This window comes from Aythya fuligula, chromosome 9, assembly GCF_009819795.1.
Source record: "Aythya fuligula isolate bAytFul2 chromosome 9, bAytFul2.pri, whole genome shotgun sequence".
Lineage (NCBI taxonomy): Eukaryota > Metazoa > Chordata > Aves > Anseriformes > Anatidae > Aythya > Aythya fuligula.
This window is the reverse complement of record NC_045567.1, coordinates 11528043-11552950: the sequence shown is the minus strand read 5'-3', so window position 1 is coordinate 11552950 and position 24908 is coordinate 11528043. Positions and strand designations below refer to the sequence as shown.

At 47.9% G+C, this 24908-nt stretch overlaps 3 protein-coding genes across 5 annotated transcripts in view; 2 read left to right on the top strand and 1 right to left on the bottom strand.

The window, feature by feature from the left end:
- Window positions 1-3093: 3093 nt before the first annotated feature.
- Window positions 3094-6746, bottom strand: CEP19 (centrosomal protein 19). Of its 3 annotated transcripts, none has more exons than XM_032193743.1 (3): window positions 5856-6746; window positions 4689-4887; window positions 3094-4399 (listed from the first exon to the last, which is right to left on the bottom strand). In XM_032193743.1, exons 2-3 carry the CDS (start codon window positions 4816-4818, stop codon window positions 4038-4040), a joined length of 492 nt encoding a protein of 163 aa, XP_032049634.1. In that variant the 5' UTR covers window positions 4819-4887; window positions 5856-6746; the 3' UTR covers window positions 3094-4037. The 3 variants fall into 3 exon arrangements, with proteins under 3 accessions (XP_032049634.1, XP_032049635.1, XP_032049636.1); XM_032193744.1 differs by having other exon boundaries at window positions 5979-6746; XM_032193745.1 differs by having other exon boundaries at window positions 6044-6746.
- Window positions 6747-6844: 98 nt separating this feature from the next.
- PIGX (phosphatidylinositol glycan anchor biosynthesis class X) lies at window positions 6845-13592 on the top strand. The gene is made up of 6 exons (XM_032193551.1): window positions 6845-6902; window positions 6995-7058; window positions 7436-7577; window positions 8916-9129; window positions 10213-10313; window positions 11390-13592. Exons 1-6 carry the CDS (start codon window positions 6857-6859, stop codon window positions 11549-11551), a joined length of 729 nt encoding a protein of 242 aa, XP_032049442.1. The 5' UTR covers window positions 6845-6856; the 3' UTR covers window positions 11552-13592.
- A 1827-nt stretch (window positions 13593-15419) lies between these two features.
- The window catches only part of PAK2 (p21 (RAC1) activated kinase 2), a 42717-nt gene continuing 33228 nt past the window's right edge, over window positions 15420-24908 (top strand). Inside the window, exon 1 of the mRNA XM_032193024.1 lies at window positions 15420-15517. The gene's annotated coding sequence lies outside the window, so the exon portion shown is untranslated. The remainder of the gene's footprint in view (window positions 15518-24908) is intronic.

Here is a 24908-nt window from a genome sequence, read left to right as displayed (position 1 = left end):
TATTGACCAAAAGACACGAGAATAAATTATATTGATGGTACTGTTCTTATCATCTGTTTATCTTTCCTGGCCCCAGTTGTGGCGTTCCCTGATAAATGGGGCAAGCAAAACCCGTGGGTGCAGAAACCCCAGTGTGGAGCCATGGGCAGGGATGCTGCAGGAGGGGAGCAAGCTTAATGCTGGAAAGACTTGGGAAAGACTGTCACATCTGCCTCAGCGCAGCTCAGGGCAGTTTTCTGGCCCTGTTTCAGACAGAAACAGCCAGAACCGAACCAGGTGCCAGCTGGGGAACCCCTCATGGCTGCATCCCCACGGCCTCCAGCCTTGGGGGATGGATGTGGATGTGGATGTGTGCTTCCACTGCAGCTGCTGCTGCTCCTTTTGGCAGGGTGCTGGGGCATGGCCACGTGCTGGGGTGGCAACTGGGTGGCCACTGCTGCCTGATGTGTGCATACAGCAGGGGTGATTGGGAGCAGTGTGTGTGGGCTGGCCAAGGGGAAGCAGCAGAATCAGCGACGGGAGCGGTGGGCGCCTTCACCTCAACTGCAGCAAGGCTTTCGGCGCTGCCTCCACGCCCGTGTTCTCACCGCTGAGCGAGGATGTTGTGCTCTGGGTGGGTAAAATCGGTTGGGTGAGCACGGAGGTAGCTGGGATTTGGTGATATTCATGTGAAAAGCTGGTGAAGGAATGGGGTTTTAATAAATAGGCAGTGAGAGGTGCCGGTGTCACTCAAGATGCAAACCTCGGAGTGGAAGCACAATGTCCATGCAGCCTTACTGAATGTAAATGAGCTTGCTGCGGGAGATGTGTGAGAAAAAGAGATTTAATGATGAGCAAACGTAGAGCCTGTTTAACAAAAAAAAAAAAGTATCTTGACCCACCAAAGCAGTGAAACAAAATGTCACACCAGCGTGCCTCCAGGCCAGACTCTGCAGCCGGGTTCTTGCATCATCACGGGTATTTTTGCTGGCCCAGCCCGTCGCACCCCTGGAGGAAACTCCAAGGCACTACTGACGAGGCTGAGACGTCATTTCGCTCTGCTGCTCTAACCAGAGAGGATCATATCTTATTTTTTTTTCTTTAGAGGAAAGCAAGGGAAGTTGTTTCAACAGGGGCAGGCACCCCAGTAGCACTGAGATAATGCACCCCGGCTGCCTGTCCTCTCCAACGGTGGCCTCTGCCGAGCTAATGCCACGGCGTTACCCAAATCTTCCAGGCAGGAGTTTTGCAGTGAGAACAGGTGAGACGTAACACCATGCTTTAATATTTCTGTGATGCCCCGTGCCACCTGTGTGCCTTGGGACGGGGGCAGACATTTCACCCCGTGTGCTGTGGCAGCCCTCCTGCCCAGCTCGGAGGCTGTGGCGCATCCGCAGTGCCCTGGGAGTGACGCTTGGGATCTTCCCGAGGAGCAAACCAAAGCTGCTGGGGTTTCTCTGCAGCAAGGAGCCGCTTGCCCTGTGGCCACAGGGGAGATCATTGTCTCTGCTACACCAGTGGCATGCAGTCAGAGAGCTGAGTTGAAAACTGAAAAAAAAAACACCAAACACGTGGAGCCTTATCTGATGTGCAACAGGGGCTGCTGCTCGGCACAGCCACCATCTTATCGCTGTGCTCAGGAGGAAGGCGGCTGTAGTACGATGCTCTGCGGACTAAACCACGCTGAATGACGCTCCTGCCCCTGTGTCGTTTAAAAAGCTCCTGATCCAGCTGGCGGCATGAAGCTGGGGCAGTTCGAGGATGCAGGGTGGGAGGAGATCTCCTCCCTGTGGGGAAAGCCACGGTTGGATGGGGCAGGGGCTGGCTGAGATGGGAAGCCTCACATGGGGATTTTCCTGGACGCTAATTGCCCTGAAAGCTAATTGCAGAGCTGTACATCATCCTGCTGGGAGATCTGGCTGACCTTGGTCGCCTCCCACTTCCTACCAGCACGATGCCGCAGATGGAGCGGTTCCTGGCGAGAATCCCTCAGCCACTGCTTAGTGCTCAGCTCAGGCAAAGCTCGACTGTGCTGTGATTGTGGAAGCATTGAGCAAGATATTTTCTCTCGCAGCGTCATTTTTTTTTAGTTATTACTTTTTTTTTTTTTTTTTTTTTTTTTTTTTGTCAAAACCCATCTGCAAGTTTTACTAAGCTTCTCCAGACCTGGGCATAATATACTGTTACAGCAAGAGGCTGGAGGCTGTTGGAGAGCAAAAAGCAAGCAGTACTCGGCATCCTTCCCCCAGGGCGCAATAAATCACCTGTGGAACCCACGTGCTCTCTGGAGGGAAGGAGATGCCCGCGTCCTCCTGCTTTATGTGGCTTGCTCCATCCTACGAGCCATCCCAGTGAGGCCCTGTGCCCGCTGAGCCACTTCCAGATCCGATGGCGTCAGCTGGCAGCAGAAGCATGGGGCTTTTTGAGCTGCCAGACCTTTGCATTCGGCCTGGGGCAAGCTGGGCTTGTTCCTCCTCTTGCATCATCACCAAGAGAATAGTCACTTTGCAGGCTGCACTGATTAATGGTTGCCATAATCGCTAGCCTCTGCAGATTTGCTCGCATGTGGTTGATTTGGGGTTCTCTGGCTGAATTTGCTGCTGCAGGAGAGCAAGGGCTCCTGCTCTGGCTCTGTGGGGGCTTTCTGGAGCAAACAGAAGTGTTAAAAGCTGTGGCTTTGCCACTGGAGTCCCAGGAGCTGCGCAGGAAGAGGCTCTACCGGAGGGGTGCCTTGGACAAGGCAGCAGACAGGGAATGATGACTAACGATGAGGTAAGGAGCCAGGAGAAGGTTTGTGCAATGCTTGGGAAACCACGGCTGGCACCGCGAGCGCCTGTGAGCAATGCAAGTATCAACCAGGGCCCAGGCTGCTTCTCAGCTGGTAGGACAGAAGTCGGTTTGCTCTCCTCTCCAGCTGCTCGCCTGCAGCAGGACACCAGGTGTGCAGAAGTGGGCTTGCTGAAGGCAAGATTTATCGCAGACCTGACTCTATCATTTCAGTGTCTATCATTTCATCATTTTCTAAAGAATCCTAAACCTAATTCTCACAAGAGAGCATGTCTTGAAGAATACAAACCAGGGAGGTAGGCAACAGGACTAGAACTTCAGTGGGATAGTTAAAATATTTATTTATTCGCAGAGAGAAACTTTTCAGTGATCACCAAAATGCTACTTGGAGGAGTTTTTGCTGTAGTTTTGCTTACTTGCCACATCAGTTTCTTCCCTGGTACTATTTAGAGTATGCTGGGAACTGTAGTCTGATGAGGCAACGGTGGTAAAATTTTTGTTTTACTCTAACAGCACCCCTAGACTCTAACTTTCTACCACACTACTTTTTTCAAATAGTGTAAGCACACTTTCCTAGAACTGAGCATTTACTGAAAGAGCATCATCTCTGGCAGTGTACGGAAGGAAAAGGCCTCACTTCATCAGTTTGAAATCACTGCCTTTTCAGAGTACTTTCAAGAACAACTTATTTTCTAAATATACCATTTCTTAAAAATAAGGATTTCTATTTGTGTAACCCGAAGCTGCAAATTTAAGCACTGCTTAGGGAACGTGACAGTAATATGCTCATTGCAGTGGTGATTTATCCAGCAAATAGCCGAGTACACATTTCACATTACAAGTAGCAATAAATACCATATGCATACAATAAAGCTTTAACGTTGCTTCCACGATATAAATATTTAAGACTTCATTTTCAAATGAAGCTGAGCAGAAATCACAGCAAGGCAAGCTGGTGAGGTTCTCAGCCAAAGCGGACTGAAATGTAAACACATGAAAGAGAAATAATTTTAAATTATTGTAGGCACTCACACATAGGAAAAGATTAAAAACACCCAACAAGTTCAGCTGTCCCATTTCCATTTCTTAAAGTTTATTTAAACCTGAAACCGCTGCAATACCTTTGGCCTCCGATCCTCCATGGCCAATGTAATTCAGTTCATCAACTAGATGAACTGAAGAGGATGCAGCAGAGCAAGTAGGATGACACTGTTCTCTCTGCTAGGCATATGGGATTTGTCCCTGCCCACCTAGGTCATCTTTGTCTGGAATCAGACTTCTTCCCCTGACTCCACATCCCAGCCGCAGGACTCCAGCTGCTCATCCTGTGGAAACTCAACCTCCACGTCGTAGATAAAATCTGGGTCATCCTTCTTCTTCCTGTTCTTCTCGAAGAGCTCATCCATGATGCTCTTCCTTTTGGCTAGCTCCTTGTCATCCAGTTTGTTCATATCCTCTTCTGGGTCGATGGTCTCTTCCCGCTGAACCTTTTCCAGGCTCTCAGCCAGACTCTCTCCTCTCAGATGACCTTTCAGCAAGCTGTGCAGCTTCTCTAGCTGACGTAGCGAGACTCCTTCTAGGTAAGCCTTGTGCCGAGGGTTATTCTTCAGCTGCTCTGCAGCTATGCTGCAGTCTGAAGAGAAAACCACCCTGAAGAATTACAGGGACAAGCAAATTTCCTCATTTGAGATCCCCCACTCCCAAGCTCTCACAAGTGAGACCACTTTAGCAGAGCCACTGCTTGGGTTAAGATGCTGACCTGGGCTTCCCAGGAGAGGGAGCATTACCCAAAACCTGCTGTGCACTCCCTGCCTGCTGGTGCAAAGCTACCCAGCAGTGACTAAAAATGGTATTACTGACCAGCTGCTCCTCCTCTGGGTGTGAAGGGGACTGAGGGCATGCTGCAAGCAAACACACCACACCTGAGAACTTGGAGAAATTCCTGACAGGCATGATGCGCTGGCGAGTCTTTTCCTTGTCCTTTTCTTCATAGATCAGGATAATGGATGGAGGCTTAAAGCGAATGCCGCACTTCTTCGCAATGCAAGCCATTGCAGTTCTTGCTGACAGCTGAAGCGTGCTTGATTTTATTGGAAGAGTCTTCAGCAACTTCAGCGCTCACTGAAAAACAGGAACAAAGGGAAAGAAAGCATGAGTGGCTCTTGGTCGTTGTCTTTTATCAGGATTAGTGACCCACATGCAGTAACAATGTGCACCACAGTGCAAGTCTCCCTAACTCTGGGGGGACTTGAACACATCCTTATGTGCAATTTGAGCTGGGCATGGGGAGCAGAATGACTCTCGAGGGTTCATTTACACCTTTGTCACCTCTTGGCTTTTGAATCTGGATTACATATCACACACAAGTTAAATTCTTAGTCCACAGCTAAGTAAAGAACTGCACAGTCAAATGATACCTAAAGCACATTTCATAAGATAAGGGAGAAGCCTGCACGCCTACAGTTGGCGTATCTAATGTGGGAATTCCTTTTCAAAAAAACAAAACAAAAAAAAACAAAACATAAGAAGGGCACCAAGTCTGTTTTTTTGTAAAGGTTTCTTATGGTTTCAGAGTGATCTCAGTACAGCAGCATATCTATGACTAATGATGGATGGGATAAGGAGAGAGGAGATTCAAAATGAAGAACAACTGTGATTAGATTCCTTTTTAGGCATCAATGAAAATATGACATTGCTTTTAAAGAGAAATGACATCCACCTGTTTAGTCATTTTCAAGCTAAAGTAGACCACCAAGGAAACTGAGAAGTTAAGAGTGACAAGCAGAAATGCTTTGGACGTAGGGCGTTAGAGTTGGTAGAGTTTAAGCTATATAATGATCATGAAGGCCAATGATTTATTAAGGTTTGAAAATACTGAGCTGCTGTGTGGGGAGGAACAGGGAACTTTTGCCACACACAACAGGTAGAGAAGGAGGTGGATGGGGTGGAAGAGCTGACTGACTTGCTAAATCTATAGCTGTATTCATATAGGTGGCAAGTCCAGGCTGTATGCCCTAGAAATTCATTTTTAATGAACTAAGGACTGTGAAATGGATGACTGTGAAATTAATGAATAAGGACTGTGAAACCCTCGAGTATCTCAGCGCACAGGTCAGCTACGAAGTGAACGAGGTTAGAAAGCTCATCCATAATTATCCTTCTTGCTCTTCTCTGAAGCATTTCATCTGGCAACTGGGGAGAGGAACATTAACCTGGCTAACAGTGACAGCTTCTCTTTTTCTGCCTGATATTTGTCCACACACAACATGCTCGAGACCTCCTCCGTGTTAGCTTCTCCTTTAGCTCTGACGCTGCTCCTTCAGGTTGGATGGCATATGAGAGGAGACCGAAAGATCCGGGAACGCTGCTGCAGATCCTCCGTCCCAGCTCAGTGCTCTGGATGCACGCATTGCTTTCCTTTGGGTTTCAAGTAAGTGAAAATGTGCCGAATATCCAGGTTATCTCTGACTGTGCTACAGCCTGCAGGAAGGCAAAGCATGGAATTACGAAAAACAAAACTAAAAATATATGATGGCTCCAAACCAAGAAAAAGTAGTAATCTTTAAAAGTTATGTTGAAGCTGAGGTGGCGGAATTCTTCTTTGTTAAAAACACATAGGAAAGAGTTCAAATTCGCAGTAATATTCCTCAATACTGAAAATTAACAACAGTGGCTGTCCTTTAAAGCAAAACTAGCTCAAAATAATAATAATAATAAAACAGAATTCAGTTAAGAGTCCCTTTTGGTAACTTAAAACGAGAAGCGACGCCTCCAACGGCCGAAATCCCTCTGTAGAGTGCAAGCAGCATCACGGCAGGGACATCCCTGGGGGAGAACGACAACGGGAGCAGAAGCCGCGGGGGGCGGTGAGCAAGGACAGGGCATCCCCTGCCTCCACGGACCGCGGCAGTGCTCCCGGTGCCCGTAGGAAGCCCGGCGAGCGCTGGACCGGTGCCGGTGCCGGTGCCGGTGCTCAGGCCCCGCCGGCCACAAAATGGCCGCCCCGGCCTCCACAGCGTGAGGGGGCGCAGCGCAGCGTTGGGGCCCGGCGGCGGGGCGGGGCGGTGGGGCCGTGAGGAGGAGGCTCGGCATGGCGGGGCTCAGCCCCGGGCTGGCGGTGCTGTTCTGTGCCCTCCGTGAGTGCCTCGGTCACCGGGCGCGGCGGGGCCCCGATGGTGGGGGTGGGTGGCGCTGTGCCGGCGCTCACCCGCGCTGTGGTGTTCCCCAGAGGTGCAGGCTGCCGGCCGGGGAGCCGCCGTCACGCAGGAGCTGCTGCAGGAGGGGTTCCACAGGTGGGGCTCGGGTTTGGGGTCGTGGGGCTCGGGTTTGGGGTCGTGGGGACCGGGTTTGGGGTCGTGGGGCTCGGGTTTGGGGTCTGGGGGACACAGTGCTGGAGTTTGGGGTCTGGGGGATGTGGTGCTCGGGATTGGGGTTTTTGGGGGTGTGCTGCTGAGCTTTGGGGTCTGGGGTGCTCGGCTTTGGGGTTTGGGGATGTGATTAGGGTGAGCTATCAGAACCACAGGCTCCTGGCTGGTGAGGAGGGGATGGCTCTGGGTGGACAGGAGTTTGTAGTGCAGGACACTCAAGAGCTGCACCTTGCCTCCCTGCATGGCTGTGCTGCCTGGGGAAACGTGGGTGTAAGCGTGCTGCTTGTGTGCCTTGGTTTAAGGGACCTGCTGGTGAAGGTTGACCTTGGGGAAGCCGGGGAGTGGGCTGGAGGATGCACGGTGGTTGCTAGAAGTCAGCTGCCGCCAGGAATCTACGTGGATCCCTACGAGCTGGCGTCGCTGCAGCAACACAACTTAACGAAGGTAACGACCCAGAGGGTCAGGCGGCTTGCAGCCTCTCAGGTAAGGGCGTTCACGTGCTCTGCCAGCAGCTGAAGAATGCCTTGCTCAGGAGGCTGCACTCTCTGGTCATCATCTGGCTCCTTAGACCAAGGTGATTTGTTCCCTGGCCTGGAAGTTGCTGCACAGTGATGTTTGTGACTTCTCATTGCATCGCTGTCGTACCGGCACCACCTGGCACAGGGCAAGTGTTGTGTAATGTGCTGCTGATGTTTCTACATGCAGGCATGCCTGTCAGCTCTGCTTAGCCTCAGATAAGTAAAAGCTATTGGTATGGTGGTAAAAGCAATTCAGACTGAAAAGAAGGATGATTAACCCCAGCAATACAGGAGCAGGGTGGGAACAGGCAGGGAGCGTTTTCAACTGGGCTGTTCGGTCTTCCTGCCAAGACGCTGTGTCAAGGTCTTCAAAAGTGCAAAGCAGTGGCTTCCCTGGCGTGCTTCAAGTGGATCTGGACTGAGGAGTGTCACCGCTTCTGTTTCATCACAGCTTTCCTTCCTACCTTCCAAAACACGCTTCATGGGTTGGATAGAGAGACATGTGTTAAGGCTGTGGCTTTATGGTAATCTCCTTAGGTGCTTAATTCAGTTAAAACATAGAGGCAATGCCACTGAGCAGCTTCTGTTGAAATGCTTGCAAGCGCAATTACAGCCTTGCTAATTGGTGTTACTAATCAGCGCCTGTTCAGTTAGTGTCAGGCTATCGGAAAGGTTGCGTTGCAGACTTCCCATAGGTAAGAATGACTTACTGGAGAGTGAGTTGAAAAGCTGTTTTGTACCAGCGTAAGGACAGAATTTCCAACCTGATTCTCCTAACCAAGAAATTGGGCCCGGTGTTAGAAAATAGAACAAGGAAAAAGGTTTCCACTACAATTGCATTGTAGTAATCTGCCATGTCTAATGAGAGGAGACAATCACTTCCCAACACTGTCTTGGTGCTGGGCATCTCCTGGGAGGGTACCTAAGTTGTACAGCTGAAGGTAAGTATCAGAGAGATACTTAAAGATTTTCTGAGTAGCTGTTATAACAGCTGTGGGGGTTCAAAGTAAGCAAATGTGAAACCCTTCCCCTACACATAGAATAAACTCCAACAGTAGTTTTCTTGGTGCTCTGAAGAACAGCGTGTTAGTGCAGGAGTTAAACTTTTTCCCCCCTTCTGATGCTGCGTTAGCTTACCACAGCAGACTGTGATCACTTAAGTCCCATAATCATGCATGAAATATTCATACCTCTTTTTTTCCTTGTCTCTCTCTCCTGTGCTGACTCTGGTTGCGACCACATCTGGATCTTTGTGTACGTGCAGGCGGTGTTAATTCCTGACGTCGTTGATGTGGAGGCTCCTGAGTACTCAGCCACAGGCCTTGTGGTTCTCCTGTACCTGGAACGCGACCCTCGCTGTTCGCGCTGTTTCAGAGGTGTTTTGCCTGTGCATGTGCGGTACCAACGGCCAGCAGGGGACAGGGAGGAGGCACTGGTTGCTCTGAAGAGTCCAGAAGTACTGGTCTGCTGCTGCGATGGTGAGATAGAGGCTCTTTGTGTACTCTTTTTGGGGAGAGAGGAGGAGCTGTGGGTAGTACAGAATCTGGATTTATACCTGTTTTCTGGAGGTGAAAGGGGGGTCACATGAACCCCCCACATGAACATGAGGGGAGGATAGCAGCCCTGATAAAGGCCACGTTGTCTTCCTCTTAGCATATGCTGCGCATTAGGGTGGACGCTGCTGCCCGACCAAAGGCAGACTGATTGTTAACAGACTGCTTGGAGTTGTGCTGCTGCCATCAAACCCTTGTACTGTAGGGATGGGCTCTCTTGCCTGTAAGCGCTGGCAGTTGATCTGTTTGTCACACCCCCTGCAGGCCCTGGTTTGTTAAAGGTCGGCTGCTCAGACCACGTTTTCACAGCATTCTTGTGGCAGCTGAGGCTGTGTAGTGTGTATTTAAAATTATTCACTGTCAGGTACTTAGAGCAACCAAAGTATTCTAAAGGTTTCCAAGCTTTTCTTCCTGTGTTTGAATAGGGGAGAAAAGATAGCAAACGCTTTTCCTGATGGTTGTGGTTCCCAAATTCCTCTAAAACAAGAATCTGGTATCCTCTGACAGTGAATATTTTATGTGAACGTTGGCGTTCTCTGTTTTTGCTAAAAATTGTACTCATTTTTCATGAAATTGTTCTTGCTAGTCTCCACATCAAATGTGCCACTGATTCTCAGCTCCTTTATATTATTCTGGGTGTTATTTGAGCAGTGATTTTCTGGGATAAACTTAGGGGCAGGAAACACTTCCTTGGTCAGATAAAAGGAGTGTGAAATACTGCTATTTTTTCTGCCATGTTTAATATTGATGAGCAGGAAAAATATTTATTATTAATATAAAAGTCGTTAAAGTATTGGAGGGGAATTCTTGCATGCATCAATGGGAGGTCAGCTGGGAAAAACGAAAGAATGTCTTCCATGGTTTTGGGGAAGAGAAATTGTAACTGCATGGCTAGAGTTGAGGGGTGTGCAGGCCAAAGGTGAATTCTTTGCCCCGTTAAGGACAGAAGGTCCAAGATCGCATGAGTGAGATTCTTCCATAGGTATCCACTGTATCTGTCTTATGTAGATCACCTGTCAACGGAGAGCTGGAAGCCTGCTGAAGTGGAAGTTCCCTGCTCAGGGAAAAGGGACTACCCCTGCCAGTGGTACAGCGCAGCACACAAACCTGTGAGTTCATATTTCTGAAGGAAATTCTTGGTTCTTGTTTAACAGTTGCTGCCTCTTTCTGTGATGGATGAGCAACTTACAGAGCACAGGACCTAATCAATAAAAGCCTTGTTGTGTGAATTCTTACAGAGGCTCCCTTCTTCCTTTCTGACCTGGTTTTAATGGGTGTTACCCTGCCATTCTGACGTGCCTGCAATTGCTCGGTGCTCTTCTGTGCTCTTGACAGTGGCATCTCCTCATCTTTTTTTTTTTTTTTTTTTTTTCCTTAATACTTTGCTTGGAATCCTAGGATATAATTGGCACTAAATTAAGAAAAGCCATAGCATAGGTTTTTCAGATGAGTAGCAAAGTGGGAGAACCCTGTTCCTATCTAATAGAAAAAGGAGTAAACCCCCTAAAGTTGAAGGAGTAAGATCCTTAAAAAAGGCCACTGCTGCTTGTCATTGGATTGGCTGAGGGTCTAGATAGATGAAGTTTTCTTTATTGTGTTCAAAACTAAGGAAAGTTGGATCCTTAGTGTGGTCAACAACTGCTTTACAAACTCAAAAAGGTTGTGCTAGTGTAGAGATTCAGAAATACGAATAATTTGTTTAATAACAAATCTGTTGGTTGTGTAACATGCATGTTTTCCTACGTTTAAGATGTCTGCAGATGTCTGTTACATGTTTTGGAGCTTTCTGCATCACAGAGAAGCCAAATAGTTGTTTCCCATGGAGAAAACTGGCTTCTCAGTGATCTGCAAAATGCTCATTCAGAGAGTGTCTCTATTCAGTGCTGTATTATGTACATGTCCTCACTGGCAAGCTTAGAGTAAGAACAAAGCCGTGGAGGATATAAATAGCTACTATTCAAAATGTAGCAGAAACTTTTTGAGCTTTGTACAATAAGACCAACTGGCTCTCTTTACGGGCAGTAAATCGAAAGGTTAAGTTCCATCTCAGTTTTCTTCTGGGATTAAAAAATCAAGCCTTAGCAAAGGGCTAGTTAAATAGTGCTCTGGTTACTAGTCCTCTAAGCTGCAGTCAGAAAGAAACAGCTTGTTAAGTGTGCGTAATCCATGTATTTTTCTTTTGTAGGCATATGAAGAATTGATTCTTCAGGTTCCAGTGGGGCTCAAGCAACATAGTGCCTTAGTGTGCGTTGTGACTCTTCTTGCCACGGTGTTCTGTTCCAGTCTGATTCTTGCTGCTGTATGCAAGCACGGACACTTCTTCTCCCTAGTCACCTGCTCAGAATAAAGAAACAAGGAGCGACTGAGCTCTGTGCAGCAAAACTAACTCAGTGTTACATTAGGTTCCTAAGTGAATCCTTCTCTACTGTTATTTATATCTTGGTAATTCATGCAGGTCCCGTAACAGATTATAGTTCTCTTGGCCTAATTCTTACAAACACCTGTCACGCGCAGAAGACCACTTTGGTATACTGTGAATAGACAAAGCAGATGGAGGATAGCAATAGAACTGCAGAAAGCTGAAAGGACTGCCACAGGCAGTGCAGCAGTAGTCAGGAACAGAGTCTCAGTCTCTGATTCCCTTCCCCGGGCCAGGGCCTGCTTCAGCTATAGTGCTGCTCCTTGCAGAGGTGTTTGTAATTTCTTGAGTTCAAACCACCTGATTGGGGAGTGGTTATTAAGGCTATGAAAAACATTATCTAGTCATAAATGTTTCTGAATTTGAAGTTTGTTTAAACTGTCCACGTGGGTCATGCGTGAATTTGCGAAGAGGAATTCTTTATTTGGGACCGTAGACGGCTTAAGCAATCTGTGCTCTGCTAAGGACTAGGAGGGATTAGCTGCTCTTGGTCAAATCATTCAGAGTTGAAAGAGCTTAGAAAATTCGAAAGGAATTTCACGCTGTATCAGAAGCTAAAAGAATCTCCCTTGGGAGATTAAAGCTGATGAAAAGATACAAACTAGAAGCAAACATTTAGCAGACTTGCATTCAGCCATCAGAGCAGTTAATAAATGCATGGAAATGGAAGGCTTGCTTAATGGAAAAAATGAGTTGCTCTGGATTGACAGAAGTTGGTTGTTGTTTTTAATCGTCAGTAGGTGGCATTGTGACCTTACTGACAGGGGCGGTTGGAGAAAATGTTATACCTCACAGAGTTAGTTAAGAGCAGCTGATTTTTGAGGGAGTGTGGGGGACATCAATGAAAACGCTGGTTTTTAAATTCTGTCCTCCTTTATATGCAGCCATGACTGCTTCACAGCAGAATCAGCCTTTCATCACTGTCCAGCTGTAGCTTCAGGATCCCCTGGGCATCCTTCCTCTGCTTCTGCTGAAATTCAATAGAGAGCTCGTCTTGTGACTTTGCCCGCGACAGGTTGGCAAGTGCTCTGACACTGGGCTCTTGTTTTCCTCTGACTGTGCTGAATGATGATGGCTGCGCCAGTACTTCATGCGCTACCTCAGAGGCGTCATGCACTGCATCTGTTTGGGGGAAGGGAGAAATTAAAGAGGACAATTGCAGGGAGATTTGGTGGCTCTTGCAGTAGGTCTGAGGAGAGAGGCTGTAATATTTGCCTCTGAGTGACATTTTTAGCTCCCAGAGTTGAGTTTGTCCTTGAGCTTTCTCTCCAGTGCAGGTACGTCATTCTGTGTTGCAGTTTGACTCGTGGAATGGCAATGTCCGAGATTGCCACTCGGCTTGGCAGGTCTTTATCTCCTGAAAACCCACAATTTCTTTAGCATCAGATAAGACTGGTTGAAAATCACAAGTATGCTAAAACAAGCTGCCTGACAGTGTAGTCCAGTGAAAGGAAACTAATTTCCTTGTGACAAATGAGGAAAATATTGCAAGATATAAAAGATGATGAGTAGGTGATTTGGAAATGCGTGCAAATGGTGATGCAAGAATGTAAGTGCATTAGTGGTAGGATGTTCTATGAGCAACTGTGGCAGGAGGGGCTTGAATTATTGGGGGCTTAGCAATGTTAGTATGAAACAGATTGTTGACTTTAGAACAGTGTAGCTGCTGGAGGGTGAGAGGGAAGGTTTTCAGTGCACTAATCAGCTTGTGTGGCTCCTGGTTTACTAAGTATATCTACTGAAACTTCATCAAGGTCCTACTGATGAGGTTTTCAGGTGAGCTGGAGTAACACTGATTCTGATTAATGTAAAATATTAGAGAAGTTGCAGAAATTTCAGTGGATGTTTTTGCTATGGCAAATAGCAAGTATTTGTTCTTTTTAAATGCATAGCATTTGAATTAAAGTACAATAGATGTTCTTTAAAAGCTGTAAATAAGTATAATAAATATTATAGCGTTAAGCATGAAGGAATTAATCTCCAAGTTAAACTTTCTCTCCCATACCAGAAACTAGAGTCATCAAGCAATCACTGCATTTAACAGGCATGCCCTGGTGCGTGCCAGATAGCAGAATGTAGGTGCCAGTCCTGCAGGAATTGCTTTTAAGTGCAGAGGAGCTGTGAGGCAGTGAAAAAAATATTTGAAAAAAAATCTGGCAGAAATGAGGTGACTGCATGGTAGTTTGAGTTATTAGCAAGAGAACATAGATACATGGGTTGGATGCAATTTATTCATCATTAACGGGTATAAGGACAGAATTAAAGGAACTACAGCAATGAAAGAAAAGGGGGCATTAAAGGCCATTTTAGGAGTTAAGACTTTCTGAATCACCAATGAATGTGTAACAGCAACAAAGTACTCCTAGTTTCTTTTAAGAAGATGTGCCTGGGGAGACAAAAGAATGGGAGGGGGTTAAGGGTTCTGAAAAGGGTTTGGAGCAGGAATAGGGCGGGTTTAGGGGTATGTGACTGAAGCAGCAAGAAGAAATAAGATTTTATAGGGAAGGAAAGCAGAGCTGAGAGAACCGTGAAGCATAAAATCTGTAGTTTCTTGAGAGGTACGTGACAGTGCAGAGATGAATTAGCTTGAGCAAAAAGGAGAGTCAAATACGGAATAGAATTGGAGAGGGACAAAGCAATATGAAAGGAGAAGTGATGAAGAAAGAAAGTGGCCAGAATACTGTGGATCTGTAGGAGCAAGGTTTCTGTGAGCAACCACTGCAGTAGCTCTGTGGAGAGTAACAGAAAATGGTGACCTAATGTAGCTGAAAGCAAACAAACTGGAAAGGCTGATATGCACTGTTTGGACTTGTGTGCTGGCGTGAGGCTGTAGGGGAAGCTCTCCTGTAAGATATTTATCAAGAGGGGCTACCTGATGCGTGCCCTTCTGAAGGAAAAATCAGACGTTGCTCCAAGCCTGGGCTGACAGAAGAGGTGAGATCCAAGCTGCAGGGCAGGTGGATGTCTGGGGAAGTTAATGTGGAAGACTAGATGTGTCAGGGATTTGAGGGGAGATGACTTGAGGGCACATGTGGTGCTTTCTCAGTTGTGTTGCTGCTGCATCTCTTGGTACCTGGGTGTGAGTAGTTACATGAGATGGCTCAGCTCACCGATGGAAGTGGCGACACCAGAAGTTATGCTGAGCACCAAGCTCGTGGACTCCCAATTGACCAGGAAACTTAGTGGGGGTGGTGTTAATTTGCTGTGGGACAAAAATGAGCCCCTTCCAGCACCTTCAGGGCACGAGCAAGGGTGGCACACGGTGTGGATGAGGAAGCTCAGCCCGCTTGGTGCTCCCAGGCACCCATTTGTGGCCTCCTGGCTGGGAGCGCTGGCTCCGGTGGGCCTGAGGGAGAGGCAGCAGGGGGCGAGCTGGTTTTCATCAACGAAATATGAAGGAAATAGATCTGAACGAGAAAGATGGAAGTGAGGGCTGGGTGAGAGCTGGCTTGGACGAGGTCTCTCCGCCCCTTGGCTTTTTCCTGTTTTTATTTTCAGAGCTGCGGGGGGTGCCCCCAGCCGGCCCCTCGTACCCCAGGGGGACACCGCTGGGCTCTGGGGGGCCGTGAGGAGACAGCGCGGAAGCCCCCCAGGGGGTCCCCTTCCCGCCCAGCCGCCTCCCCTCAGCGGCGCGGACTACACTTCCCATCACCCCTCGCGCGCCGCCCCCGTCTCCCCGCGCGGGCGGGGGCTGCCGGGAATTGTAGTCCCGGCGGCGGCGCCCCTCCCTCGCGGGCTGTGGCCACGCGCGGCGGTTCCGCTTCCCCCTCCGGCTCCTGCCGCCGCCGCCGCCTCGGTGGGTGCCGCCGCCGCCATTGCAGAGGCGCCGTGTGGCGGCCGCGCCCCGCTGCCCCGCTCGCCCTTCCCCGAGGCGGCCGGCGCCGCCTCAGCCCGGTGAGTGCCCGGCTCCCACCTGCCGGCCCCGCCGCTCCTTTGTGGGGCCCTCCCGGGCCTGCGGGCGGCGGGGCCGGCCCCGTTTGCGGGGCGCTGCGGGAAGCGGCCGCGGCGGCGCCGCCTTCTGAGGCCCGGGAGGGAGCGGGAGCGGCCCGGCCGTGAGGGGCCCTCGCTGCCCCGTGGTTGCCGCGGGGTGGGGTGCGGGGGGCAGCAGCGGGGTGTTTGTGGTAGAAATGCTGGAAAAGCCCCGCTCGGGGCGGTTTCCGCAGCCCAGGTGCGGCGCAGGTTGGGAGCCGGCTCCTTTGTGGCCGGGCAGGGGGCACGGGGCTGCCCCCCGGGGCCGCCTCCCCGCCTGCTGCCGCCGCCCTGTCACCGGCAGGGCCCGAGCTGGGGGCCTGGTGCCTGCCAGCAACCTCCCCGAGGCTGGTTTGGGAGCCCGGAGGCCATCGGCTGCCCTTCAGGCCCGGGCGGCAGCAGCAGCATCGTCATCCGGCCGTGCTGCCCCTCTGACGGTGAGGGGGGAGCTGCTTTACAGCCCTTTTTGGAGGTATCATGATAACTGGCACGGTAAGGGGGCATTCCGGCATGGCATACAGTGTTTTTTTAATCCTCTTATTTGTGTGGTTTTCTGCATTTGCCTTTTTTTCTTTTTTTTTTTTGGATGTGTTTTATGCTTGACAAAGCGGTCTTTCTCTTTTAAAAAAGTCCAGGCTGTGCTTTTCGGTGTGGACTGACTTCAGGGTGTGCATCCCGGAGTGGTGCCTCCCCCCCTCAGAAAAAGGGAACTGGCTACTTGGTGGTTCACTTTCTTCCTGTAGGAGATGGAGGTGATTTAACTCACAGAGATACTGTGGAAGCAGGCTACAAAACATCCGCGTGTAACCAAGCCTGCTGTTCCAGACTTGTGTTACCTGAGAGTGGAGGGATTGGGTCTTTTATTATTACAGACTAATAGACTGAAATAGAAGTGGCACAGAAGCTGAAAACGTAAAGCCTTTGCATTACAATTTTTTTAGTAGAATCTCTAAAGGAATTGGAATGGTTTGTCAGAATCCACCAAGCGATGTTCTAGAGGAAGGAAAAGCCGTCCTCTGACGTCTACTGGTTGGATCCTTCAGTTTCTGAGGCTAGAACAAAAAAGCAGTAACATAGAGTCTTTGAGCTACCTTGCACATCGGATTAGTGTCTGCTTTGTGCAGATGCCATAATTAAAAACATTGGGCAACTAAATGGGCAACCATAGAAATGTCTGTCAGCATCTGCTGTATGTATTTTGAAGTTTTAACAGAGTGCAACATGTTTTGGTGAGCTGGAGGCACGCACGCTCTGAGCTGCTCTGGGGCAGCTTGTCAGGGCTGATTTACTGGGATGAAATTTGGGCCCGGTTACAACTCGCCCGGTTGGCCAACTTGGGGAGATTTGTTCCGGAGGCACCTGCTCTCATTTCCTCTCTGGGATGGATGCTGGAGTGGATGGGTGAATGCTTTGACCATGTATGGCAGGTCTCATCTTGTGCTTATTTTAAAATGTGTCCTTTTAAAAACTCATGCATGCTTGCATTGCTTAAGTCAGCCTTTCAGCTGCGTTTAAAAGGGAAAATCCGAGCACCTTTGGTTTCTAAATAACTTCAGGAAAGGTGGTAAGGGTATTGATGCTTCTGATTTTGTCCTTGTGCTGGTATAAAGGCTGTAGGGATGTGAGTGTAGGTCTGTGTGTTTCACTAATAAGAGCTACTTCTGCTTTAGAGTTCTTGTATCAGTCTTGTTTTAATTGAACCTTTTATCTGTTTTCTGTGTCAGAAGGTTTGAGGCGCTGATAGCTTCCCTGTGCCAGTATATTCAGTCACATTTATTGACATGCCCGTAGGTAGCCACAACAAAGAAAAAGTGATTTGTTTTGAAAACAAATTGTAGTTACAGGGACACCGCTCTGAATGGCTGGGCCCAGCGCTAACAGAGCAAAGATCAGTTGCTGGGGTCAGAAACTGGGACTCGAGAAGAAAGCATAGAAAGGGAGTTGACTCCCTGAAGAAACTAGGAAGAAAAGATAGTGGAAGTGCAGAGGTGGGGAGAGCAGGAGGAGGGCGAGTTCCTCAGCAGCCAGAAAAAACATGTGCTGGGCTGCTGCCTGCTCAGCTCAGCCTTGAGATGTTTGAGAAACTGCATTTTCAAGCTCTTCAAGCACCCATGTTTCATGTAAAACAGCTTCTGCTGGTGTTTTGTGAAAATAAAGTGAATTCTGCAGTTTGGTTATGGTGAATGGATGAGTGTGCTTGCTGTAATTGAGATGGTTCCATGAAAATAATGGGCCTGGACCAGGTTTGAGCTGATCAAATAGATTCCTCTCAAGCTGGATTAACACCTATGTGGTAATGCTGGGACTAGGACTTGTCTCTGGAGCAGCAGCAGCAGGCTGACTGCAGAGGCACAGTGCGAATGCACCCTCCTGAATGACAGCGCTGCTGGCGCTTGAGAAAAGGTGCAAGCGAGTCGCCAAAAGAAGGTGGTTGTAGAATTTTCTCTCCTTTTTTTCTAAAAACTTGATTACTGGGACCAGTTCTTCTCTTTTCTCATCAAAGCGGAGGCGCTGTCCTGGAGTGGAGGAGAGATTCAGAAAGACTGCAGCCTGCTCAATTTGCAGTTTTCCAAGGAGACCCCTCCCTCCTTCCTCAGTCTAAATCAGGTTTGGCCCAAAACTTCAGGAGTTTTCTAGTTGCACAGTGTTGTCTTGGAGAGGTTTCTGTGCCTGCTGTGGCTGCTGAACAAACATTTCCAGTAAGTTTTATGTTGCAAACACTGAGGTTACTCACTGCTCCTTGCCCTGCGAAGTGTAGCGCTGTTACAGATAACTAATCAGCCCAAGTGCGTGAATGCCAGGCTGAGCTACTCGGCTGAGTCTCAGAAACGATAAATGCAGCACTTGGCCCAGTGCTGGCTTGATTCTGCGTCCCAGCAAGGTCGGGTTGAGTGGGGAGGCATCTCGGGCAAGCTCTGAGTGTTTGCAGGACTTGACATTGCTAAGGGTAAGCAGAGCTCATCTTTGTATCCAGGCCTTGCTGTGCTGCTCGTGGCCTGTGAGGTCTCCAAGCGTGGTTTTGTGTCAGGTCATGCTTTGGTTTAGCTGGAAAACATGCGCTTCGGTGCTTGTGTTGTGACTGATGAGTGGAGTGCCTGAAACAGGTGGAACCCCTGGTTTGGGCCTTGTTGTGTGTCTGACTCAGTAGGTTTTTTGTGTTGACTGTTCTTCTGTTTTCCCAGCTGGGAACTGGAATTAATCAGGCTTTGAAAATGCTTCTCCTCGCTGAGAGCTAACCGTGGGCATGCCTTAGCTCCCAGCCCAACACTGGTGGCACTTTGCTGGCCTTCCTGAGCTGCTGGGGAGGACCAGCTTAGTGGACAACCTGCTGGAGTTTTCTTTGTGGGTCTTGGATGGAAACTTTTTTTTTTTTTTTAAACTGGCTTCTGGCAAACAGTTATTTGATGTGAAACTTCACCTTTTATCGCTCTTGAGGGAGAAACTTCCCATCTCGGAACTGTGTCTGCAGAGTCCTGCCTCTTGCTAAACTCTTCTGCTTCTGGCATCCTCCTCCAGAGGCTGGCATGGGAGGAAGCTCGGGTCCTTTCCCCAGGCAGCTGAATCTTAGTGCCCCGCTCTGAGCTGCTACAGCCCTGAAACTGTACGAGGGTCTGGCACATGCAGGGCAGTTCTGCTCTCCGTGAGGTTAGGAATGCACCTTTAAAATTACCGTTTTTTTGTTGTTTGCATGAATTTGAGGTGATCGGAGTCACTCCCTGTGATTTAACAAAAGGCATTCCTTATGTGTTTGAAGGTGATGAGATATTGAAATGCTGCAGAAATTGGTGAGGCTGCTTTTTTTTTTTTTTCCAGTCAAGAGAAGTGGATTTTGAAATTCTCAGTGTGTCTAATCTCTGTTTATGAATTTCAAAGTGCTTCTACAAGTTTTTGCTTCCTCTTCTAATGATGTACTGGTGCTTAGAATGTGTTTTAATGAACACCCCTTGCCAGGGGAATGTAATATTACTCCTAGAAAGCTTTGTGCAGTAGATCAGTTATCTTTTCCCAAAAGATGTAAGCCCAGCATTGGTGTGGGTGTGTTGACTGTGGATGGTGAGTAAAGAAGAAAACAGGCTCTGAGAAAAGCAGCAGTGTTTGGTTATTTATGCACGAGCATCTGCAGATATTAAGCTCTGAAAAAAGACATCCCTGCCACAGCTGTGCAGAGGTGGGTTTGGATGAAGATGATACATTGCCGTGGCAGATTTCCATCACTGTTCCTGTCAAAAATTTCAGTTGTCGTTTAGTCCTGGATCAACACAGTTTGTTGGCTCAAATACACAAATTTCTTGCCCTGTAGTTGACCAATATAAAGCCAGTAGCTCCCTTGGAGCAACGACTTTGTCCAAAGCTGTATGCATGAATTGGCTACTGAAATCCTGAATGTTGTCCTGGAGGATACGTGGTTACCTGCTGCCAACACTGGTGTTGCGTTTGTCTTTGTTCTCTAGCTCTATGCTAATTAGCAAAAATTGTTTCCTATCTTTAAAGGAGTTGTTTTGATAAGACAGGGTTAATTCTTTCTAATGCTGGAGTTTCGTTTTAAGGAAAAGCATCTGTAGGAAGGAGTCAACGTGTTGGGGCAACCGTGCCTTGCAAGCGGTATGCTGCATAGAGAAAGGGATTTAGCGTAACGTGAACCAGAATCAGGGCAGCTGGCAGGTGTGCTGAGGGCTGGGAATGCACTAACAAGGCTTTCCAATTCAGCCTCTGCTTTTTGCTGAAGTTTCCTGCTGCTGCTTTAGTTGCTGGTCCTGGATGTTTGACTCATTGCGTACCCACAAGAATTTACGACTGTCAGCACGCAGAGGCTTTCCCTTAGCTTCTTTCACCAGTGAACTTAGAGCTTTATCCAGTGCTGCAGGGTTTGGTTTGGAAATGAATGTAATGCTTTAAGTTGTATCCGCTCTTCATTTACTGTCTGTCCAGAAGTGCTGCTGCTACCAGGGTTATCTCTTGGACGAGAGAGAAAAGGCTGTTTCCAGAAGATGCTTCCTAAATCACCTCTGAATGTTTAATAAGCTCTTCCCTCTTGGAAAGGTCTCCGACGAAGTGGGAGCCTGGAGGAACAAAAGTGAAAATCGCTCCCTCCTTAGCCCGTCTCCTGCAAAATGCCACCCTCTTCGAAAGGGTGCTTCTGGGGTTTGGGGCCTTGTTATGCTGAGGCTGGACAGAAGCTGGCTGGGCAGCTCCTTGTGGAAACGGGTCATTGGAAGGGGCTGAGTGTGTTGTGTATTATCTGCTTGTTAAAAAAAAAAAAAACAACAAAAAACTTATTTTTTTTGAGTACGTGACCTTGAAAATTTCAAAACATTACGAAAAAGGTTAAAAGGGAAGAAATGTAAGTGTTTTTCATCTTTTTCTTCTGTTTTTAAGCTAACCTCTTTGACCAATGAAGAATTAGACAAATTAAAAATTGTTGCCTTTCAGGGTATCAGAATTGAGGGAAAAGCGATTTTTGGCCGAATTCCAGGTGCTGCAGAGAAGGGCCTCTGGCCTTTTGGAGGTCACGGCGAGGAGCTGCCTCTTCTGGCACGGGCAGGTCGTGTCTGTCCCGCAGCCTGGAGGTGCCCGTGTCTGCCTGAAATGCCAGCCTTGACTGCTCTTTGAAGGTGCTGGGGGAGAAAGGGCTGAAGAGTGAGGGTGATCACCCTTAAAAAATGCCAGCTACGTGTCCAGAAGCCCCTTCAGGCTGCTTCACACGTGCCCAGGCAGTTTTCTCCCCACTGTGTTGGTGAGCTGGGAGTGTGCAGAGGGACCACTTAGTTCAGCAAGTCACTGTGCCACGGCAGATGTGAGGGATTTTAGTTCTTTTGCAGCTCCCGTGGTTTGGGAACAGAGAACATGGCACTAGGGTTAGTTGTCAGCTTGGGCAGCTTCAAAATGTTTGTATCTGAGCTCGGATGTCCTCTGAACCCGAGGCCCTAAATGATTTAGGATGGCTGGGACTGGGTTTGCTGCTTTTGAGCTAACGCAGTGATTGCAGTGGTGAAATGCTTGGTGTTTTATACTGGTATTCAACATGCTGAGGGGCTGGGATGCAGGGGTGCTATTCAGTACTACACCAGGTCAATACGAGAGCGAGCCCTTTGGGTTGGAGGGGGGAAGGGGAGAGTCTTGCTCTTCCCTGGCCCCAAACCAGCTGTTTCTACCCACTCCCTCAGGCTAATGCTGTGGCTTCCCTGACTGCAGCGATCTGCGTCAGGGAACTAAATTTCCGCAGAAGGAAGCGCTGATCTTAAACTTGGCTTGAAAGGTTTGCTCCTTGATCTGACGCTAACGGTCCCATTTATAACAGGAGGAAAGTTGTGTGTGGAGCAATGAACAAACTGGGTTTTATTTGTTGAGTTCTTTACAAAATGTTACCCTTTTTTTTTTTTTTTTTTTTTTTTTTCCTGTGACACAGAAAGCAAGTTTCTGATCGTAAAATGACGGGCTGCTTTGGGAAAGGCCTAGTCAAGGTGTGAAATGCTAGCACAGTTACAGAAACCAGCTGTGAAACGCTTGGTTTTTAGAGTTGGGATGTAATCACTGGGTGTGAGTAGGCTTGGTGACATCTTTTCTGCTGCCCCCTAGCTTTTTTTCCCACTCTGGGGTGCAAGTAAGCTCAGGATTTTCAGTGATTTAGCTGCAAGAGCAGTTAATTGTAACCTGGTGCTAGCGTGCTGAGGCTCTCTGCTCCCGTCCAAGCTGAGCACTGAGGAGCAGAGGCAATTCTTTGTGGCAGGGAGCCTTGACTTCCTTGCTGGGGTCTTGTATGTGTGGAGCTGTAGTGATTTGGTCTGGCTCCTCTTTTCTAATAGATTTTTAGATCCCAGTCTCTTTTTCCACATAGCTGGTGGAAGTGGAAGCCAAACCTTCAGACCAGTTCAGCACGGGTTAGGGGCTTCCTTCATAAGCACGACTGTGCATTCTGGTCTGTGGTTGTGCTGTCTTTTGTTTTCCTATTTCTGTAGAAGTTATTCCCCTGTGAAATACTTCGTCGTTTGTGAGGAATAATTCTCATTCTCCGTGGAGTGTTGTGCGCGTGCTGGAAAGTCCTGCGTTCTCCCTGCAGCAGAGGTGGATGTGCCTCTGCTAGGGTCAAGCAGGGCTGAGCATTACCCAAGTGGAAGGAGTTAAGACATCTGGGAAAGCACATCACAGCAATATTGCTAGAGCTTGGAGTAGCCAATGTAATGAAATTTTAGTGTCTTTCAAGGAAAAAAGGTAAGAAAGGTGGCAATAAACTAAAAGAATAAGTGAAAATACCAACATGAAATGAACTTTTAATATATTTTAATTCATGCTTCTGATGAGTTTGGTACTCCAGCAGCACACCATTTGCATTAACTAGCGGATTTAAATGATTTTTCCTCATTCCCTCATTGCTGCTAAGCAGTAATTGTCAGATGTTTTCCTGACATCGACTTTTGCCTTGTCAGACTAAGCACGCCTTGGTGGGAGATTCATTCTGCCCCGGAAGGGAAGATCTTTGGGAGGAGGTCTGGGGCAGTGCTTTGCTACCAGGGCTTACTTGGCAAAAGGACTGACGGTGGCTGGGCTTTTGGGCTTTACTTTATCACTCCCAAAGCCAGCAGGCTGAAGTAAGATGCTAACTTTCTCAATTAAAAGTGGTGTGTTAACTGGAGAAAGCGTTTTGTTTCAAGGGTCTTGCCCAAGACTGAAAGTAGGTGCAACGCTTGTTGTATCTTGCTCAGATTAACGGGAGCGACTGTTTCCTATGCTGCTGAAGTGGCTTTCTCTTTGTAACCCCTAAGGTTGTCCCTTTGGCAGTACCTTGCCAGTAATCCTCAAAACCGGGGGTTTTGGTTGTCCCTTTCTCTTGTCCGTGCTGTTTTATTTAACCAGGTGCAGGCATCAGCAGGCGTGCAAACCTGCGGGGCAGGGGCCAAGGTGCATTTTCCAGTGACCAGTGTGGTGACAGACTGGTGGCAAGTGACTGCTCGGACTGATGCCTTGTGGGCTTTCTCTTTACTAACGAGTTTAATAGAGATCTTTATCTCTGCTTTACTCTTTAGCAATTGCTTGCTGAAGGTCGCTTCCTGTTTTCTTAACAGCATTGAAAGGACCTGAGAAAATTTTCCCTTAGGTGACAAGCCTTTGGGAAGTTGATCATTTCTAGAGGTATTATATTAAGGCTGACTTTTTTTTTTTGTGGTTACCATACATTCTATAAGAGGAGACTTCAGAAAAATAAAAACTGTATTTAAAAATGTGTTTGAATTTTGATAGTTGCAGATTTGTAAGCCTTCTGTGCTGACTCGTCGCAGAAGAAATATTTCGTGCCCTGGTTCCTGAGTTCAGACTGATTAGTGGCATCTCGTAGTGTTACACATGAAAATCAGAGGCAGGGTTTGGAAGGCACAGAGGTGCGGTGCTGGGTCAGGCCGTGGGTGTGTCGCCTGGTGCCCTGACTTCTCTTATTTCTGTTGGAGTAAATGGCGTTAATTTCTTTAATTGGGATGGTGTGTGTGTATGGAAGGATGCTTCTGCTTCGTGGATGAAGTTCTGTGTTCTGTAGCTGTTGGTTATTAGTGTTCCAAGTCTGTTCTATGCGAGTTCAGTCTCATCCTCACGAACATCTTCAGCTGCATTGCAACTGTCCAGCTGTTGCTGGAGCTGAGCTAACGAGGCAAAATGAGAGCTGAGAACTGGATCCTTTTCGTACATAAATCCCCGAGCCTCTCAAAAAGGCATTTTCAGAAGCTTTACTCCTGCTCTGTTAACATTTTGGTGAAACTTTATCATTCTGCTCGTAAGAGGTTCATTCCTTCTTTACGGAGCAGGTATACAGTTCCAGTATACAGAGCAGGTAGGGCTACTTCATTTTAACCTTATCCAAGTGCTGCCCTTTCATTTATTTTTTTAAGGCGAGTTGGCCTGACGTTGGTTTCTATCATTTGCCTGCCTTTGGCTATTATCTTTTCAAGCCCCTTTTAAAACAGGCTACTAGCTCTGAGAGATAAGGATTTGTTGGTTCTTGAGCATCTGATGAGTTTTTCTCTAAACATTTTTTGTTTGTTCAAATTTATTTTTCTCCCTCTGCCTTCAGAGGGAAAAAAAAAACAAAAACAACCAAACAAAAAACAATCTCAAAGCCCTTATGAGTTTGCTGCACAGCACTGAGCTTCCTTGCCCAGCTACGCTTCCGTGTTAAATTCTTGTCGTAATTAGTACAGTGACATCAATAGGAGCAGTTTTTCAAAGGCCTTTGCAGCTTCCTAAGTTCAATATTCTGTCAACTGTTTCAATATTATTTTAACTTGGCAGCTTCCCTTGGAAGCTCTCCTACTTTCACAGCATGCTGGTTATC